The 18,141-nt window shown below is 43.9% G+C and overlaps 4 protein-coding genes across 4 annotated transcripts; 3 read left to right on the top strand and 1 right to left on the bottom strand.

The window, feature by feature from the left end:
• Nucleotides 1-141: 141 nt before the first annotated feature.
• Nucleotides 142-5,163, bottom strand: LOC139645594 (sphingomyelin synthase-related protein 1-like). The gene is made up of 6 exons (XM_071521354.1): nt 5,075-5,163; nt 2,671-3,297; nt 2,387-2,482; nt 1,929-2,046; nt 1,585-1,735; nt 142-1,472 (listed from the first exon to the last, which is right to left on the bottom strand). The coding sequence occupies exons 2-6, from the start codon at nt 3,291-3,293 to the stop codon at nt 1,168-1,170; spliced, it is 1,293 nt and encodes a 430-aa protein (XP_071377455.1). The 5' UTR covers nt 3,294-3,297; nt 5,075-5,163; the 3' UTR covers nt 142-1,167.
• Nucleotides 5,164-5,617: 454 nt separating this feature from the next.
• LOC139645582 (dual specificity protein phosphatase 13A-like) lies at nt 5,618-6,515 on the top strand. Its single transcript, XM_071521340.1, has 3 exons — nt 5,618-5,862; nt 5,973-6,187; nt 6,307-6,515. Exons 1-3 carry the CDS (start codon nt 5,618-5,620, stop codon nt 6,513-6,515), a joined length of 669 nt encoding a protein of 222 aa, XP_071377441.1.
• Nucleotides 6,516-7,163: 648 nt separating this feature from the next.
• Nucleotides 7,164-8,081, top strand: LOC139645593 (dual specificity protein phosphatase 13A). The gene is made up of 3 exons (XM_071521353.1): nt 7,164-7,288; nt 7,494-7,711; nt 7,870-8,081. Exons 1-3 carry the CDS (start codon nt 7,164-7,166, stop codon nt 8,079-8,081), a joined length of 555 nt encoding a protein of 184 aa, XP_071377454.1.
• Nucleotides 8,082-10,413: 2,332 nt separating this feature from the next.
• LOC139645581 (uncharacterized) lies at nt 10,414-17,888 on the top strand. Its single transcript, XM_071521339.1, has 6 exons — nt 10,414-10,538; nt 10,619-10,887; nt 15,806-16,022; nt 16,175-16,297; nt 16,389-16,606; nt 17,659-17,888. The coding sequence occupies exons 1-6, from the start codon at nt 10,414-10,416 to the stop codon at nt 17,886-17,888; spliced, it is 1,182 nt and encodes a 393-aa protein (XP_071377440.1).
• The last annotated feature ends 253 nt before the right edge of the window (nt 17,889-18,141 follow it).

Genomic DNA, 18,141 nt, shown 5'->3' with positions numbered 1-18,141 from the left:
TAACCCATTTTATTGCATAAGTGCAAAAAAACAAAACAAACAAAAAACCCGCCAAAACAACCACATTAATGAACAAAGCAGTAAAGGAAATTGTCAATCTGAAATATAAAAGTTGTTTTCCTTTGTAAACTTTTATTGGTGTGCCAAAAGGCAAAGATAAATTACTTGCATTGCAAATAAATACAAATTGTAAACAATTATCATGACAATATAGTGTTGATCAAATATGAGATAGTAAACAGATGGGTTTCTTATAAAATAGTCCTCAACCTCTGTTATCCAACTGTACTGAGACTTAGGAAAACTCTGGACAATCAAACCCTTTCCTCCTCAAAGCCTTGTGGGACTGTAGCCAGGCACACTGTACTGTGCCAGGAGCCACATTTTCTCCATTTCCCATTTTGTATATTTAAAGCTTCACAAAAAAAAATCAGTTCCATACATTTGTTCATATACAGAAGACTAAAATCTTCTTGTTAAAAATACAAAGCTATAAATAACATGGTATCAAATGATGATAAATAAAGCAATTCCATAATACTGAGGGTTAATTGGCAAAAGAGAACATTACAATAAAATTCAGTCAAAATGGGAAAATAAACTTTTTGTGAGTGAGTGAAACAGAACTCTTAAGTGGCGAGAACAAAAAGTGTTTTTCCTGTTGCAAACCTGAAATATTATTCCTTTGGTAGTAGTTGCAAAACAGGCATTAAGTATCTTATTGCAGCAAACAACATTTCTGAACCGTCACCACAACAACCCCAAAAGGTGGCAACAACCAAGCATGAGTGCATTACAGTTGTGTGAAGCCCTTTCAGTGTATTAAAAATGTCCAGTTAGCTAAGCCTAACCCTGACCACCCAAACCATTAGTGAACATCAACCAAGTGGGACATGAATGATAAAAAGTGATAATTCAAAAGGCAAAATATGTGCCTGAACCTGTTTGGCCCTCTTGTCAGGAAATTCTGTACCGGCAGCTCTTAGGCCCCACAATAAACATTTACTTTTTAGTCAGCAGCGTGCAAATAAAATTAAAAACAAGGTAAAAATCATCTATTTATACAAATTTCCAAAAAACCTTGCAGCTGAAAAGCTAACTCAAACGAAAGTCTTCTCACTCACACATCAGCCTTTACAGTCCATACACATTCTAATCTTTAAAACACTATCCAATCAGAGTCTTCATAAAAGCAGGTCTGTTGAAGGGCCAGTGGTATTGGTTGGGCACCGGTCCGTTCACGTTGCACTCGAAGAAGGAGAACATGGGGAACCATATGCGCGCCCGCCGGCTCTGCTGGTAGGCGCGCGTGTTGGCCAAGGTGTGGTAGTAGAGGAACAGGCGGGTGGTGATGTAGAAGGCTATGAACACGTCGATGGAGTAGTGCTCATGAGCCGCCAGGATGAAAAAGATCCCAAACAAGTTCAACACCCAGGAGATGGTGTGGATCAGATTCCAGCTTCGTGGAGTGTCTGCAGGATTGAATGGCATCATTAATTAACCTCTTAACCTTAACTCACACCTATTCCAATTAAAGCTGTACACACAGTCGTTAGGAGCGAATATAAAAGCGTGAACACTCACATTCGGTGACAAAAAAGTTGAGCATTGTGATGACTACAGTATGGCCGCTGAACATGTAGTCTCCACACGTGTGGACGCCGGTCAGGGTCATGCCAAAGCCGCTCCAGATGGCGAGTGCCCTCTGTATCTTTCCCCAGGTGTCACCGTACATCTGGGGGACAAAGGCTCCAGTTATCAGTCATGCTACGTAACTCAGTGACAGCTCTTCATCAGTTATCATAGCTGTAATGCTGACTCAAACAGCATAATCGTACTAACAGCATTTCAATGAGCATTGCCAGCCATTCCAACTTACTGGAACTGGCATACCTTATCTAATCTGTACGTGCATGTGTGATTCCCACCTTACTAGCACACTGTAGATGCTGCCCAGGCACAGAGAGGGAGGTGACAAACATGGTGAAGCAACGAAGCAAAAATACCGTCCCCATCAAAGAGCACAGGCGCCTGAACAGAATGGACCTGAGAGGGAAAAATAATAAAACACACAAAAAAATGAGTTTGTTGTCGTTACCTGATGTTGTTATACTATATTGGTTGCAGTGCCTCAATACGCTAAAATCTAATTTATTTGAACTCATTGGGAATAAATCTCATTTGAGAAAATGAAATGCTCAGAACAAAGAAATGCAGTGAAACAAAGTCACAATTCATGCTCTGTCAAGCACTTCATAAAGTGTATGTAATAACAAGGTCAAAATCAATATCACATCACATCACATTAGCAGATATGTAACCAATTTGCACATATTCTTGTAGCATATCAGTAATGAGAGTAGCTGCAGCAGTGGGCTGTGCAAACCTGTGTTTGTGAAGCAGCAGGATCAACAGAAAGATGTAACACAAGATCAGGCCACAGGCTTCAGCCATTGCAAAAGCCCAAGGGATTCTGGGAACACTGTCGGAGGGCAAAAACATCTATATCAGTGTGTAGATTAGATATCAGTGCAGGAGAATAGTACATGAACTATGGAGTCTGGGTGGTTGCTCAATATACAGCAGAATCTTCAAGGAGATATTTACTGAAGTTATATCAGTGCAAGACTCTTCAAAGCCACAAGAAGACAAAGAATGAGCAGTTTATACCTGTCCAGAAATATGTCAGGCAGTGGTGGATATGTCCTCATGTCCGGGACACGCTCGTGCACGATGACCATGACGAAGGACGTGAATCCGAACACAAACATAACATAGACAGAACTGATGACCGTCTTCCAGACCTCTGGGTCCAGCCGGCCAGCCAGGTGCTGCCTACACTTCCCGTTGGAGTGTGTATGACACAGCACCCCTCCTGAACCGTATCCCGATCTATCACCGTCCCTCAGGCGCAGCTCAGTCCCGTTACACAAGCGATCACCTCCGCTACACCTCCTGTCAACTCCGTTACAGCCCCACTCGAGCCCCGCGGCCCCCAGTGTGGCCCCGGCAGGTAGGCTGTCCGTTGAGCTGAGCCCCAGCTCCTCCAGCTGGGCCTGGTTCTGTCTCTGGAGCCGCCGAAGGGCCAAGGCCAGCCTCTTGATGTCTCCCAGCACACTGAGGCCCAGCGGGGGCCCGCGCAGGTCAGCCTCAGTCAGAGCCAGCAGGCTGGTGCCATCCAGGCGGTGCTGGGTACACAACAACTCCACATACTCCCCGAAGCCTTCTTCCCTCAGCCACCGGGCCACGCGTTTACAGCTCCAGGCACTCACACTCTCCTCTGGCGGAGCCATAACACTGCAGACAGGCAGAGATAGAGTCAGGCACACAGTAGAAATGTTGCACTACGCCTAATCTGGATGGCAGTCAACCCATTCTGTGAGAGGTAATCTGCTGAGCTGACCGGTTAGTCTAGGGCAGCTTGTTAGTGCACTTAGCACTACATAGGTTACTTGGTGTTATTACATCAGCTGTGTTCAGGTCAGTAACTGTACAGTAGGGCATTGGCCTATAATCATGTGTTGACATACTGATCCATATAAAGCAGGCCTACAGTGTGTGTCCCTCCAAAACAAACTAGAATACAACCTAGCTAAGTGTAACTAACTCTATTATATCTACAAACTTAATATGCTTAACTGTTTACTCTGTCTCATGGTAGGCATTACTGCCAAATTAAAACCAAAATAGCAACAAACCATACAGGCTGCTCAGTGGAGCTTCACTCAGTAAACAAGCAGAGTCTATTCCACTATCATGGAGGCTATATGTTCCTCTGCAACAGGAGGATTCAGCTACTGATGAAACACACTCCTGTCCTCTCCCTCTCGCTGCCCTTTGACCTGCTGATAAGCTCACCACAGCACCGCTCTCCATACTCCCTGCTGCTCCAAAGGTCTGCAAGGCTCAGCCAATACTACTGCAGCTTACAGCTGAACTTGAGCAACAGGCTACAAGCTGGCTTGACAGTAGATAAAGACTAAAATAACACACCCAAGAAGGTTTCTCATCAGCAGCAATCCATGAGACATCACAAGGCTTTTAAATGAATATTACACTTATCAATAAGGACTATTTTGATAATAATATGGGAAAACAGAACTCTTCATGAGAGAAAAGTCAATGAGAGTAGCTGGTTAGTATTAGAAAGTGACAGTAATTGGCTGAGCAGACTTACAGACCAGGTCGACTGCATGGTTACCTTAGGTTATGGCCTATATCCAAGAGAAACGCAGGCTTAGATTAGCGCTGATGAAAGCTCTCACTGAGATCAGATATAAGCGCAGCTAGGGATGTCATATATGCAAACAATCATGCAAATAAAACAACTCCAGGGTGGGTGGATGCCAGGACAACTGATCATGCAGAAAGACAAATAACAGGCCCACTAACTTCACCTCATATGTAACAAGCGATAATGTCAGGTTTTGTCACAGTCCCTCATGAGTCAATACCAATCAACTGATAAGTCAGAAATGACAGCTGTCATGCTGAAGCCCACAACCCCAACTAATGTAACTCACCTCAGTAGCTGCTGCCTGTTCCCTCCTCATACACTCTCCAGCTAGGAGACAGATAGCTGTTTCCTTTGCCAAGCCTCACAATAACAGTAGCAACATGCAGCTTCTCTAGCCTGGGGCTTTACTTGGGATTCATAAGTGCCATGTCAGCTTCCCTGGCGGGCTTACAGTGAGTCACACAGAGCAGTGACACAGCTGTGGGAAAGAAAGCCCTTCAGTTTGTGAGTGTGTGAGAGAGCGAGAGAAAGAGAGAGAGAAACTCTGACAAAGGACTGATAGTCTATTCAGTGGGTCAATGTTAGGCTACATTGTAACGTCGAGCTGCTACATTCCAACCAGAGATAAACACTGGGTAAATCCTTTGGGTAAATCATATCAGTATTTGAACGTTGACAACTTGGGATATTATTAAATTAGTTTAGCAATAAAAATGATTTTCTTGACATTAAAAAAAATTAGAATATATGTCAAAACACAAACAAGTCAGAGAAATAGAGTCAGTCGCTTAAATTTTTTTTTTTAAAAGACCACATACAGTAACAGTAAAGTCTTACCAAACTCCACTGTCACTTCGCTACTGAAGGCTGTGGGCGTGCTGTCTGTCCGCGGGGCTTGACGTTAAGCTCACGACAATATTTCATCGCCAACATGCTTCTGACAACCTGGCAACACCAAACAGGAAGAGACGACAATAATAAACAAAATGAAGAAGAGAGCGTCGGGGCCCACGGCGACCCCATGGAGGGTCACACTGACATCTGCTGGTCAAATGCAGGAAGAACGTGGATTTAGTCAATTGACAGGCTACAGTTATATCCTAAAGAGATGGATTTCACAGACTATTTTCTCTTAATTTGGTAACTAATACAGGAAACAGTTCTCCAGTCAGTGCTATGAGTGTGTGTAAAGACACCTAGTCCATTACTGAGTGTTGTCACTTTGCCCAGCTGCACCACCTGTCTTTGACAGTCACAGGCTGTGGAGCACAGCTGCAACAGTTTTCAGTATCAGAGCAAAGGCACAGGGGGCAGCATGAATTAGTTTTAGGTAAAGAACAGAGTGTGTATACCCTAGGCTACTTGCTTAGACTTTCTGAAATGAGTGGCGGAGGGCCGTTTACAGGTGCTGCGTCCGCTGTGAGACACGATACGAGAGACTCTGAGCAGAAGAAGACCGACTCAGAAGAGAGAAACAGGTGTATGTGTGAGACAGAGGATTCAGAGAGGGGGAAGTGTGCGTGGGACATCCCATCTCTCGAGGAGCTGGAGGAGGTTTTACATTCAGCCCCACGCTCCTGTCGCCACGGAGATGAGGTGTGGCCCAACCTGTATCTAGGAGACATGTGGGTATCTGTGCATGTCCTCATGTACTGTTTTTGAAGTGCATATATATACTGTATATGTGTGTGTGTCTGGTTTCTTGTTTATGAGATACACATGCTGTCTCTGCCAGGTATATGTCCCATGACAAGTTTGGGCTGTGGCAGCTGGGCGTCACTCATGTTGTGAATGCAGCTCATGGTAAGATGTGCTGCAAAGGCAGTGATGATTTCTATGGAACCACAGTGACTTACAATGGAGTCCCAGCCAACGACCTGCCGACATTTGACCTTTCACCTTTCTTCTATCCCGCCGCTCAGTTCATTCACCAGGCTTTGATGTCCGCAGGTACCGTAAGCCGTCACATACGTTTTCACACAACTATTGCAAAGGACAGCATACACACACCTGTTCTGTCCTTCTGACACAAACCTGAGCTTTCAGTCTGCATGTGTGATGTTTTCCAGGCAAGGTGTTAGTGCACTGTGCTGTGGGTGTGAGCCGATCGGCCGCGCTGGTCCTCACCTACCTCATGATCCATCACCGCCTCAGCCTTCTGTCCTCTGTGCGCTCTGTGCAACAGAAACGCTGGATTTTCCCAAACAGAGGCTTCCTGCTGCAGCTTATTACTCTGGACCAAAAACTGCAGGAGGAGAGAAATAACTTTGTTGACTGAGCCATGATAAAATGGAGTGGAGGTGGGGGTTAATTGGAACATCCTGCCCACATAACGAGTACCCATAAGGCATGAAAATAAACTAATCCTCCTTATTAAGGTCCCTCTATCATATTTCATACAGTGTGGACTGGAGGAATGGCAGTTAACATCTTCATTTTACGCCATGCAAGTCAGTCTCCAGTTGTACCACTTGCACCATTATGAGTCACGAGCAGTACTGTATGGCAGTCAGATACCATCAATATAACAATTCAACTCTGTTCACCCCCCCGCCTCGTTGTAATCTCCTGATGTGACCTCAGTGGCGACAGAGACTTGCCCTGTCTTTCTGTATCTGGATCTTTGGCATCACTGAACAGCAAAGACCATGACTACACATCTAGTGAGCGAGAACACACTGAACGAAGAGCTAATTTTGGAGCCGGCCGGCATTCAAACAACCACCTGCTCATGTCCCTCACTGTCAGACTCCACACACACACACACACACACACACACACACACACACACAGACACACACGCACACACACAGAGACACACACACACACACACACACACACACAGTTGCAGACTCTGGCATTGAGCGTACACAGACAGTGGAGTCGTATTGAGGTCTGTTGGAGCAGCACTGCCTCTCTGAGCAGAATGTCAGGGAGCAATACGCCGCAGGACCTGGCGCTCATTAAAGAGCTGGAGTTCATCTTGGATTCCTGCACACTGGAGCTTACACCAGTGGACGAAGTCTGGCCCAACCTGTACATAGGAAACGTGTGAGTGTCTCGCCTGTTTGCATGTTCTGTTGCAGGGATCAATACAGAGGACTGACACTGACATTAAGCCTTATCGATCAGTTTTAATGGTCTGAGAAATTACAGTTGCGGTTACAGACTGTGTGTACTCTGTGATACGTTTTCAGATGTTTCCTTCTCATTCACTGTGTTGATCTTTTTGCGTGGGTGTGTGTGTGTTTCCCAGGGCCGTAGCGCAGAACAGAAGCACATTACATAAGCTTGGAATCACGCATGTCCTGAACGCAGCACACGGCAAACAAGGCAGCATTGGTGACCAGAGTTTTTATGGTAACACCTGTTTGTACTGCGGCATTCCTGCAGAGGATTCAGACCACTTTGACCTCAGCCAGTACTTCAAACCTGCAGCTGACTTCATACATAAGGCCCTGAAGAGCAAAGATGGTATGATGTGTGTGTGTGTGTGTGTGTCTTTACAGCAGTGCAGCTACACCTACTGCTATGAAAGTGCAACATTCTCCCATCAAATTTTTTACTTTTCCCCCATTACTTTGCGTCCATTTTCCTTCTCATCCTCTCTCCCCTCTCACCCCGCTGTACAGGAAAAGTGTTGGTGCACTGCATCATGGGTATGAGCCGCTCAGCTACGTTGGTGCTGGCATACTTGATGCTGCGGCGGCGGCTCCCTCTCTCCGATGCTCTTAAGCACATGATCCAACAACGAGCCATTTACCCCAACCGGAATTTCCTGTCCCTCCTCCTCAAGCTGGACACACAGCTGGGACGCAGGAGGAGGCTGTGTCCTCTCCTCTGACACCCCTCCTTCACTCCTTCCCTTTCCTCCTCTCCTCTATTACATCAGCCACCGTCACTTCACAAACTCTCTCCTTCTTCATGTGTTGCATCCCACTCCACTTGATATAAACAATAACTTGTAAATAATGATTTTGTGTGCAGTGTAAATTAGCTTCCAATCAGTGAAACGATACACATTTAAATTCTGTATTTTTATATCCTTGCTCTCAGAACATTTCATGCAAAGGTTTGACATGTCTTGCTGATATGTTGTTGTAAATACCTAAGTACAGAATTGTATAGTACAGGTTCATCTTCATATTCAAACTATAGTATTTACCATTGAAAATGTTACCAGACAAGTCAATCATCTCAGTCATGTCCATAAGCTTTGTACATAACAGCTTTATGTCTTCTGTTGTGAATATCCATTAAATATACCTTTTTATGAAGTTTCATTGAAATATTTTGTCTGACTTGTAGTAACCTATAGTGGAAATAATGAGTTTAAAGATTATATTTTTAGATATTTTTTATGTGCAGTCCATTTTATACAATACAAATCTTATTATCAAGCAATAGTTTGCTTAATTAAGTGCCACAACATATCATTCTTCTAATCCTTTTACACAGGTGAAGCTTTTGCTTTTAGGTCTACCATATAACATCATACATTTATTTGCTGATCCAAAATATTTTTTTCCCCTTAAAATATGACCTAAACATATTTTTCTACCTTTGTCAGGGGACAAGAGTAGGACATAGAAAAGATGAGTAGAAGCAGGAGTGGGCAAAATTTTTAGCACACAGGCCACAAGGGACTTTGTAAATTTGCTGCAGGGCCATACACTTTTCAGTGGCACTTATCAATCGTACTGCGGTTTTTAAATGTGTGTTCTGTTTTCACTTAACCCAGACTATGGCAGCCTATCTTCCTGACAGAAGCCTCCTCTGTGGGCGACAGACAGAATGCAAATAGATAGTGCTGTTAAATATTTTATCTAATTATCTTTTTCATGAGGCAGAATATGTTTGACAAGGGGAATGAATGCAGATCTCTAAAAAGAATACTTACATGGATTCTTTGTATTATAACCAAGAGGTGAATCACTGATAATAAATAACTAATCATTTGACAGTATTTTAAATCAGGATGTAATACCAGATAAAAACACAGTTTCCTACTCGTGTGCACAATGAATAATGTCAAAGCAAAGGAAGAAAAAGGTTGTAATGAGGAATTATTATTATTATAATATTATAATATTATTTATTTTACAAAATCCAATGCTTTTAATGTGCATAAACTACTCTTTTAATGAATTCTAAATAGCTCATGATTTTATCAGTATGCCAAATGGAGCTAAAGTATCCACAGTTCTGGTAAATTTTCCACAGATCATATTTCTTAAAGGGCCAGACCAGCTGGCCTTACTTCACTCCTGGGTGGCAGCAGAGACACACACACTATGTTACATAACAATCTGAGGGTCATGGAAACTGAACAAGTTAACTTTTGTTAATGTTCATGTGTGATGATACCATATTTTCCATATGCGTTCACTTAAGGCATGCAGCTGCAGTTATAATGCATAATAATGTGTTGCACAGGGCCTGCGCTATGGATGAATACAATCTGCGGGATGTTTTTGTCACTAACGAGTATTTGATTACAGAGTTAAAAAAGGAAACAGGCCACAGTTGTGTGTGAGTGTTTATAAAGGAATAAGAACCGGCACAGTAGAGTTTGCGCTGCCTCAGGAAGGTAAGTTCCCATGATTGAATGTGAAAACAGGTTAGTTTTGGGATCTTTCAGCTCTGTTTGCTCAGTCTGTCACCTCTGGCTTTACCAGTGAAGATGACTGTCTGCATCAAGTAAACAAGCTGATGAAGCTGTCTAAGAAAAGAGCTAAGAAAAGAGCATTCAAAGAAGTGTTATGTATCTATATTGTGAAGAGAAGGAATAAAAATAAGAATAATAACACCTTATTTTCTATAGCAACTTAAAAACAGTTTACAAAGTGCCTTTGACAGTCAAAATGAAAGCAAAATACTTGAATGAATGTATAAAAAAGAAAATGAATTTATAAAAGCAATGGAACAGTGTGAAACAGGAATTAAATTAAGAGAAGAGAAGAGGAGGAGAGATGGAGAAGAGCAACATTCAGAAGTGGTAGCGGCTGAGGGACTATATATATAATATATATTTTGATTTTGATTATATATCTAGGGAACATACTCAAGTCATGGTGAAAGCCTATTAGAAGCCTCCTTACACTCACTGAGTGTGTTTGTTTGTTTGTTTGTGTGGTTGTTTGTTTGTTTGTGTGTGTGTGTGTGTGTGTGTCAGTATGTCTCTTAGGGAGCCTCCATACGAACCTCCCACTGTCTCCGAGCTGCAGGACTTCCTGCTGGCAGACAGACGGCCGACTGGGCATCTCAACCAAGTCTGGCCCAACCTTTACATAGGCAACGAGTAGGTTCACACACAACAACATGCATGCACACATGTATGCATGTAATCATTCCCCACTCATATGTGTGGATGTATTTCAGGGTGGCGGCTCGGGACAAGCCCACTCTCCACAGTCTGGGCATAACACACATTGTGAATGCAGCCCACGCTCCGCCCAGCCGCGGCCCGGGACCCTGTTTCTATGTCAACACTGGCCCGCGTTTCTACAGAGACATGTCAGTGGACTATTATGGGGTGGAGGCTGATGATGCGATAGGCTTCGCCCTCAGTCCGTTCTTCTACCCGACAGCACGATACATCAGAGCCGCACTGGCCATGGGAGGCAAGTCAGTCACACTTAGAGCCAAGGGTTGAAGTAACTAATTACATTTACTCACGTTACTGTAATTGAGTATAGCTTACAGTGTACTTGTACTTTTTTGAGTATTTTTTAAACCTTTAAAGTTGGTAATTTTACTTTTACTTAAGTACATTTTCACTGAAGTACTGTACTTCACTACATTTTAAATCACATCCATTCAGTGGTGGAAAAAGTACTCAAATCCTTTACTCAAGTAAAAGTATCAAAACCATAATGGAAAAATACTCCAGTAAAAGTAAAAGTTCTGCATTCAAAAGTTTACTTCAGTAAAAGTATAGCAGTATTAGCAGTAAAATGTACTGAAGTATGAAAAGTAAAAGTACTCATTCTTTCTGAGTGTTAAATTGATGCGTTAACCTGTAAGAAGTATTTTAATGTTGTAGGTCAAACTGCTCCATATACTGTTGGGGAGTTTTAACTCTAACAATGCAACATATTTTATGAGCTTATTGTATGTTTTGCATGTAAAACCGTATTCTGCAGAGTAAGTAGTAACTACAGCTGTCAGATAAATGTAGTGGAGGAAAAAGTACAATATTTCCCTCTGAAACGTCTCATAAAATGGAAAAACTACTGAAGTACAGTACAGTACAGTACAGTTGGTGAATTGCGGAAGTGAAAAGTTGCATTGCTTTGGCTGCTGTCAGAGAGGAAGAAAAAACTTGGAATGAAGGCAAATGCAAATTAAGCTGACATTTCTATAACGCAAGAGTATTCATCATCATCATCATCACCACCATTTTTCTTCCTCTTCTTCTTCTTCCTATTCATGATTACAACGGGACATTTAATAATACATGATCATTCTGGGATAGCAGGGATATTTTTTTATATTTATTGTGGACCCTTAAGCTCAATATTTAGTTGCTTATAATGTTGGCAATTTAAGAATTTAAGGTTCCGCCCTGTTTTTCTCATTATTTTCTATTGGTTGTGATTGGTTGTCATATTTTCGAACTTCACCCCCCTACTGCAAAGTTAAAGTTAATGTACCCATCTATATCAAACTTCATCAATATATTAAGACTTCTTTTAGAGCTGCATTATATGAGTAAATAATTTTGGACTAAATTTTTGGATTAAAATGTCAACTGGAACGTTAAAATAAAAGATAAATGTAGAGTAACATGGAAGCTCCACTTCCATTTCTGAGTTTGATCATTTAGGAGAGAGAGAAGAGATGGCTATGTTTTTAACAGCATTTAAATAGCAAAACCACACAAACAAACAACAATAGTCTAGTTACACGTACACTGTTGACTGTACTGGAACTTACAAATCTCTACAGAAATAAAACTATACAGGCCGCACATTATTTTAGATATCGTTGTTGATATCATTTACTGAGAAGAAATGCAAGACAAAGGGTTTGTGGAAATTTGGGGGATGTGGGGGGGGGGGGGGGGGGGCAGGGGTTGGAAATGGATGGATGGGGGTTGAGTGTGTGAGCACAGGTGTTAATGTGCTCACATTGAAGAGTTGGAGGATTTGTTAGAGTCTGAGTTGAAAGTTGACTCCATCTTGTCCTCCTTGTTCTTCTTCTTTTTCTCCTTACGCTTTGGAGTAAAGGCATCAGCGATTCTACGCAGCAAGCTACGCTTCTTTTTCTTCTTCTCCAAAAGTTCATTGAGTTCCATCTCCAGAGCAGCAAGCTTATCCGCCATGAAGGCTTTTCTCTTTGCCCACTCTCGCTCTTTCTCCTCCAGGGCCTGCTCGTTGTCAATTTTGGCCCTGAGGAGACCGGCCCTCTCCTCCTGCTGCTGGAGGAGGCAGCTCTCTAACTTCTGCTCAGTGTGCTTCAGAGCAGCTGTGATTCTGGTTTCAGCCTGTGCCTGAGCCAGTTCCTGGGCCTGGACCTGGACCGGGGCCTTTTCCTGGACCTGTTCTTGGGCCTTTTCCTGGGCTTTTTCCCGGGCCTGTTCCTGGGCCTGGACTTGGGCCTGTTCCTGGGCCTTTTCCTGGGCATGGACCTGGGCCTGGACCTGGACCTGGGCCATTTCCTTGGCCTTTTCCTGGGCATGGACCTGGGCCTGGACCTGGATCTGTGCCTTTTCCTGGGACTGTTTCTGGGCATTTTCCTTGGCCTTATCCTGGGCCTGGACTTGGACCTGTTCCTGGGCCTTTTCCTGGTCATGGACCTGGGCCTGGACCTGTGCCCTTTCCTGGGCCTGTTTCTGGGCCTTTTCCTGGGCCTGGGCCTGTTCCTGGGCGTTTTCCTGGGCCTGTTCCTGGGCCTCAACTTGGGCCTTTTTCTGGGCCTCGACTTGGGCCTTTTCCTGGGCATGGACCTGGGCCTGGACCTGGACCTGTGCCTTTTCCTGGACTTGTTCCTTGGACTGTTCCTGCACCTGGACCTGTGCCTTTTCCTGGACCTGTTCCTTGGACTGTTCCTGGGCATGGACCTGGGCCTGGACCTGGGCATTTTCCTTGGCCTTTTCCTGGGCATGGACTTGCGCCTGTTCCTGGGCCTTTTCCTGGGCCTTTTCCTGGGCATGGACCTGCACCTGTTCCTGGGCCTTTTCCTGGGCATGGACCTGGGCATGGACCTGGACCTGTGCCTTTTCCTTGGCCTTTTCCTGGGCATGGACCTGGGCCTGGACCTGGACCTGTGCCTTTTCCTGGGCCTGGACCTGGGCCTCTTCCTGGGCCTTTTCCTGGGCCTGTTCCTGGGCCTCGACTTGGGCCTTTTCCTGGGCATGGACCTGGGCCTGGGCCTTTTCCTGGGCACGGACCTGGGCATGGACCTGTTCTTTGGCCTGTTCCTGTGCCTGTTCCTTTGCCTGTTCCTGGGCCTTTTCCTGGTTATGGACCTGGGCCTGGACCTGGACCTGTTCCTGGGCCTCGACTTGGGCCTTTTCCTGGGCCTGAGCCTGTACTTGGGCCTGTTCGGCCAAGCCCAGGAACATGAACTGGAGCTGGGTCTGGGCGGAAGAGTCCAGGTCAAGAATCTCCTTAAGATGTTCATCTGCCTCCCTCATAGTCTGGTATTCCTGGCTGGTCCATTTCCTCTGGGTCTGTTGCTGCTTCTCGGCAGAAGAGTCCAGGCCCAGAGCCAGCATAAAATATGCTTCTGCCTCTATCATCATCAGATGCTCCTGGCTGCTCCATTTCCTCTGGACCTGTTCCTGGTCCTGGACCTGTTCGGCCAGGCCCAGGAACATGAACTGGACCTGGGTGTGGTCAGAAGAGTCAAGGTCCAGAATCTTCCTGACATATTCATCTGCGTCCCTCATCGTCTTATAGTCCTGCCTGCTCAATTTCATCTGGGTCTGGGTCTGTTCCTCATTCTGGACAGAAGAGTCCAGACCCAGAACCAGCTTCAACTGTTTTTCTGCCTCTATCAGCAGCAGATGTTCCTCGCTGCTGGAGACTGGGTCCAGGAGCCCAGTCTTCTTCTCCACAGGGAATTCCAGGTAGATCTGCCGTGCAGTGCTGTAGGCGGGGCTTACCTGGGCATCCTCAGGCTCTGTGTTGTGCTTGATCTCCATGTATTTATTTCTCTTGTCTCTCTTTCTCTCTCTTTTTGTCTTGTGTGTCGCCTCCATTTTGCCAAAAAGTGAAATGCATCTGTGCTCTGTGCACATGGAATTCTAACCTCACACTGCATTCACTGGCCTCATTGTGACACCACAATGTATGAAGTTAGTAAGATACCAAGTTCCCCTTGATTGACAGGACTATAAAAGATTCTGTGTGTTTTGATTTGATTTTTTTATGTGTCTAGCTTCAGTTAAGTGAATAAAAGTGTATTTTCTGGGTTTAATTACAAGAAGTGTAATGTGACTTAAGATCATTCCAGTTAGTGAGTGTTTGGGAAGAGTATTTTGGTTCTTGTTGAGAACCACTGCACTATGTCATCTAACTAATGTCATCTACACACAGAGGTGGTAGAAGTACACAAATTCCTTCCTCAAGTAAAAGTGCAAATACTCATCTAAAAATATACTCTGGTAGAAGTTGAAGTACCGTTTAAAATCCTTTACTCAAGTCAAAGTATAAAAGTACATGGTCTTAAATTTACTTAAAGTATTAAAGTAAAAGTCGTTCTCCAAAATTCATTTCTAATGTTCTAAAATGGTTCTCTGTTGAGCGTTCCTCTGAATGACAGATGAGAAAGAGTCTGCAGCTCAAATCACAAACGATAATTCTAGCAGCTGAATTCACTAACGTTAATTTTCTCTCTCTTATTGCTTCTCTCTTGTTTGTGTGGCTTCTCTCTCTGTCCCTTTCCTTCCTTTTTGGTGTCACTTTGCTGAACAAGCAGCCAATCTCATTTGGCTCTTGATCAGCTGCTTCCGGGATGGAAGCTGTCTGATGTGGAAATTTTTTTTTTTAAATCAGCTGATGATTTCCCGAGAGTAACAAGTCTGTTTTGAAAATGTAGTGAGTAGAAAGTACAGATTTTTCTTTTGAAATGTAGTGAGTAAAAGTAAAAAGTCTTCAGTGAAAGAAAAACTTGAGTAAAGTACAGATACTTGAAAATCCTACTTAAGTACAGCAATGAAGTATTTTTACTTTGTTACATCCCACCTCTGCATCCATTACAGAGTATAAATTTTGTACTCTGTAAGCAACAGAAACAAATTGTGGGCCCTTTGCAGTGAACAGTCAGTCAGCAAAGAAGATAAGAGTAATCTAGCTTTACTTTTTATTGCACTTTATTTTATAATTTCCAAATTTTCCAATTTAAAGAATCTAGTTTGAAGTCTGTCCTCTCATTCTTTTAGAATTCAGATCTAACAGTGTTCTCTTTTCTAAAAAGTTCTTCTATTTAAGTAAAATATCAGCAACATAACAATACTTCTACATATAAGATATTTTTGTACGCACCACTGTGATTGAATCTCCATTTGACTGATGCTGCATATCTGGTGGAGAAAGTGACCCTGGGTGTGTCCTGCTTCAGGACGGGTGTTCGTCCACTGTCTGATGGGCGTGAGCCGCTCTTCAACACTGGTGCTGGCCTTCCTGATGATCGCTGAGGGCCTGCGGCTGCAGGAGGCGGTGGAGGCAGTCAGACCACACAGAGACATCTGCCCCAACCCGGGCTTCCTGATGCAGCTCCGCAGCCTGGACACCGGCCTGGAGAGGGAGAGGAGGAGACGACGGCAGGCACAGACACTGTAAAGACACACACACACACACACACAGTTATTGGTGGGATATCTGAGACTACATTTACACTTCTACATAGACACAGACAGACACACAGACACAGACATGGCATTAACATAGACACACACACACACACACACACACGTCTCTATCACTGCAGAGGTCAGTCAGCCCAGCAGGAGGAAACACCACCTCTAATGGAGTTGCGGCAAATTCTATGGCACAACCGGAGGCCAATGGGCCCTGTCAATCAAGTCTGGCCCAACCTGTACATTGGGAATGAGTGAGTAGAGAAATCACAAGCAACAGCATGAAATATTATGAACTATTAAGATATCATAATGTATCAGTGTGTGTGTGGTGTGTTCCTGCAGGTCTGTGGCGTGGGACAAAGCCATGCTCTCGTCCCTGGGTGTAACTCACATACTGAATGCAGCGGCAGGGCGTCACCGGATCAACACAGGCCAGCAGTTCTACAGCGAGCTTCAGGTGGAATACCACGGTGTCGAGGCTGCAGACCATCCCCAGTTTAACCTCCAGCCTCACTTCAGCCCTGCTGCACAGTTCATAGACAGCGCTCTGAAGCAAAACGGTCAGTGTGCAAATAGACCAACTTTCCCACATCAGTAATTGTAGACAGGAGCACAAGAGCATCTTGCAGCTTTTTCACACTAAAAACAGTACTACCTACAATACAAATCAGTAGAAAACAGAACTGCTTGTTCTCTGGTGGTGCTAACTTATTTGTAGAAAAAACTTATACTGAGGAATGAGCTTAGAATCATCCTTACTAAATATTTCAAATGAACACTACACAACAAAAACAACAAAAACATCCCCATTTATTTCATGTTTGAGAGATGTTAGGTATAAGTATCTGAATGGGCATGACACTAGTTATAGGCATCTGTAGCAATGTTGTACTATTCTGAAATTTTCAAGAAGTTTTTGCACCATATCAATACAGTAATTACATCATTATTTCCATGTAAGTATTATTAAAGAAGGATTAAATGGGAAACAGACCTGGATTACATTTCTGAGAATTTTGACTGGAAGCTGATGTGTGAGAGTGCTCAGGATTTCTCTCATAACAGTTGACATAAACTCTTACACAGGATTTATTTGGCCCCTGAACGCCTCCATAACAAATATAATAGTTATTCCAAATACTGTCCCAGATGCAAGACTGGAACAGGGAGGCTTTTACATATATGAGTGACAGAAACCATTTATTTTTCACCAGTGTTGGGGAGGCTTTCTGACCTGAATGCAAAATAGAGAAGATAATACTGGGTTGGCAGTGGATACATAGATACATATTTCTTGTTGATGCACCTGTGGTGGGAACGTGAATTTTGCCTGACTCACTGGGGGAAAGTAAGAGGGGCGAGTCATACCTTTAAGCTTAGGGATGACAGACATTTGATGCATTCTGTTGAAGGTTATGACTGTGTTCTGCCTCTTTGTTGTTTTGGATGGGGTTATCTAGATACTTGGTAGGAACTGTTACCCCAGTCATGTTAATTCTGTATGTGATGGGTTTGGGATGGGGAATGGGACTGACGTATGATGCAGGTTACAACCTGGCTGTACAGAATCTAAATAAATATATTGTTCAAAAAGTATTACTAAACAGACTAGGGTCTGTGTATCCTCCAGGGAAAGTATTGGTCCACTGTGCCATGGGCGTCAGCCGCTCCGGAGCGCTGGTTTTGGCATATCTGATGATCTGCCAGGGCCTCCGGCTGGTCGAAGCCATTGTCGCTGTGCGTCTGAACCGAGACGTCGGACCCAACTCTGGGTTTCTGGAGCAACTGAGACAGCTGGACCTGAGCCTACAACCTCAGTCTACAGAGGAGGAAGCAGACTGACACATCATGAGGACGGACACACACTCACAGGAACATGCCACTTCACACATACGCACCGGACTCACACTCAGAAGACTGTTTTGTTCGAATACACGTTTTAATAATAATTAAAACTGACAGGAACAGAAATGTGTTTGCTGTTTCATCTGTTATAACAAAAGGTCAAAGTTCCAGTCTATTAGTACCTTGTAGAGTAGCCCAGCAACAATGAGTAAAATAAGCCAGATGAATGCTGTAAGGTCTTTGTGTCCAT

The sequence above is a fragment of the Centroberyx affinis genome, unplaced genomic scaffold, assembly GCF_046629955.1.
Source record: "Centroberyx affinis isolate AG114_WGS23_722 - 3 ecotype Tasmania unplaced genomic scaffold, CSIRO-AGI_Caff_v1 ptg000885l_1, whole genome shotgun sequence".
Classification (NCBI taxonomy): Eukaryota; Metazoa; Chordata; class Actinopteri; order Beryciformes; family Berycidae; genus Centroberyx; species Centroberyx affinis.
The sequence above is the reverse complement of the archived record's forward strand: the minus strand, read 5'-3'. Positions and strand labels throughout refer to the sequence as shown.

Coding starts and splice junctions, on each gene's coding strand:
- LOC139645594 (XM_071521354.1), bottom strand. CDS start 3,293: ATGGCTCCGCCAGAGGAGAGTGTGAGTGCCTGGAGCTGTAAACGCGTG. Junction 1,736..1,928: donor ATCTACAGTGTGCTAGTAAG/GTGGGAATCACA, acceptor TTTGTCCCCCAG/ATGTACGGTGACACCTGGGG. Junction 1,473..1,584: donor CAACTTTTTTGTCACCGAAT/GTGAGTGTTCAC, acceptor TCAATCCTGCAG/ACACTCCACGAAGCTGGAAT.
- LOC139645582 (XM_071521340.1), top strand. CDS start 5,618: ATGAGTGGCGGAGGGCCGTTTACAGGTGCTGCGTCCGCTGTGAGACAC. Junction 5,863..5,972: donor AACCTGTATCTAGGAGACAT/GTGGGTATCTGT, acceptor TGTCTCTGCCAG/GTATATGTCCCATGACAAGT. Junction 6,188..6,306: donor CCAGGCTTTGATGTCCGCAG/GTACCGTAAGCC, acceptor GATGTTTTCCAG/GCAAGGTGTTAGTGCACTGT.
- LOC139645581 (XM_071521339.1), top strand. CDS start 10,414: ATGTCTCTTAGGGAGCCTCCATACGAACCTCCCACTGTCTCCGAGCTG. Junction 10,888..15,805: donor AGTCACACTTAGAGCCAAGG/GTTGAAGTAACT, acceptor GTCCTGCTTCAG/GACGGGTGTTCGTCCACTGT. Junction 16,023..16,174: donor CGACGGCAGGCACAGACACT/GTAAAGACACAC, acceptor CTATCACTGCAG/AGGTCAGTCAGCCCAGCAGG.
- LOC139645593 (XM_071521353.1), top strand. CDS start 7,164: ATGTCAGGGAGCAATACGCCGCAGGACCTGGCGCTCATTAAAGAGCTG. Junction 7,289..7,493: donor AACCTGTACATAGGAAACGT/GTGAGTGTCTCG, acceptor TGTGTTTCCCAG/GGCCGTAGCGCAGAACAGAA. Junction 7,712..7,869: donor GGCCCTGAAGAGCAAAGATG/GTATGATGTGTG, acceptor CCCGCTGTACAG/GAAAAGTGTTGGTGCACTGC.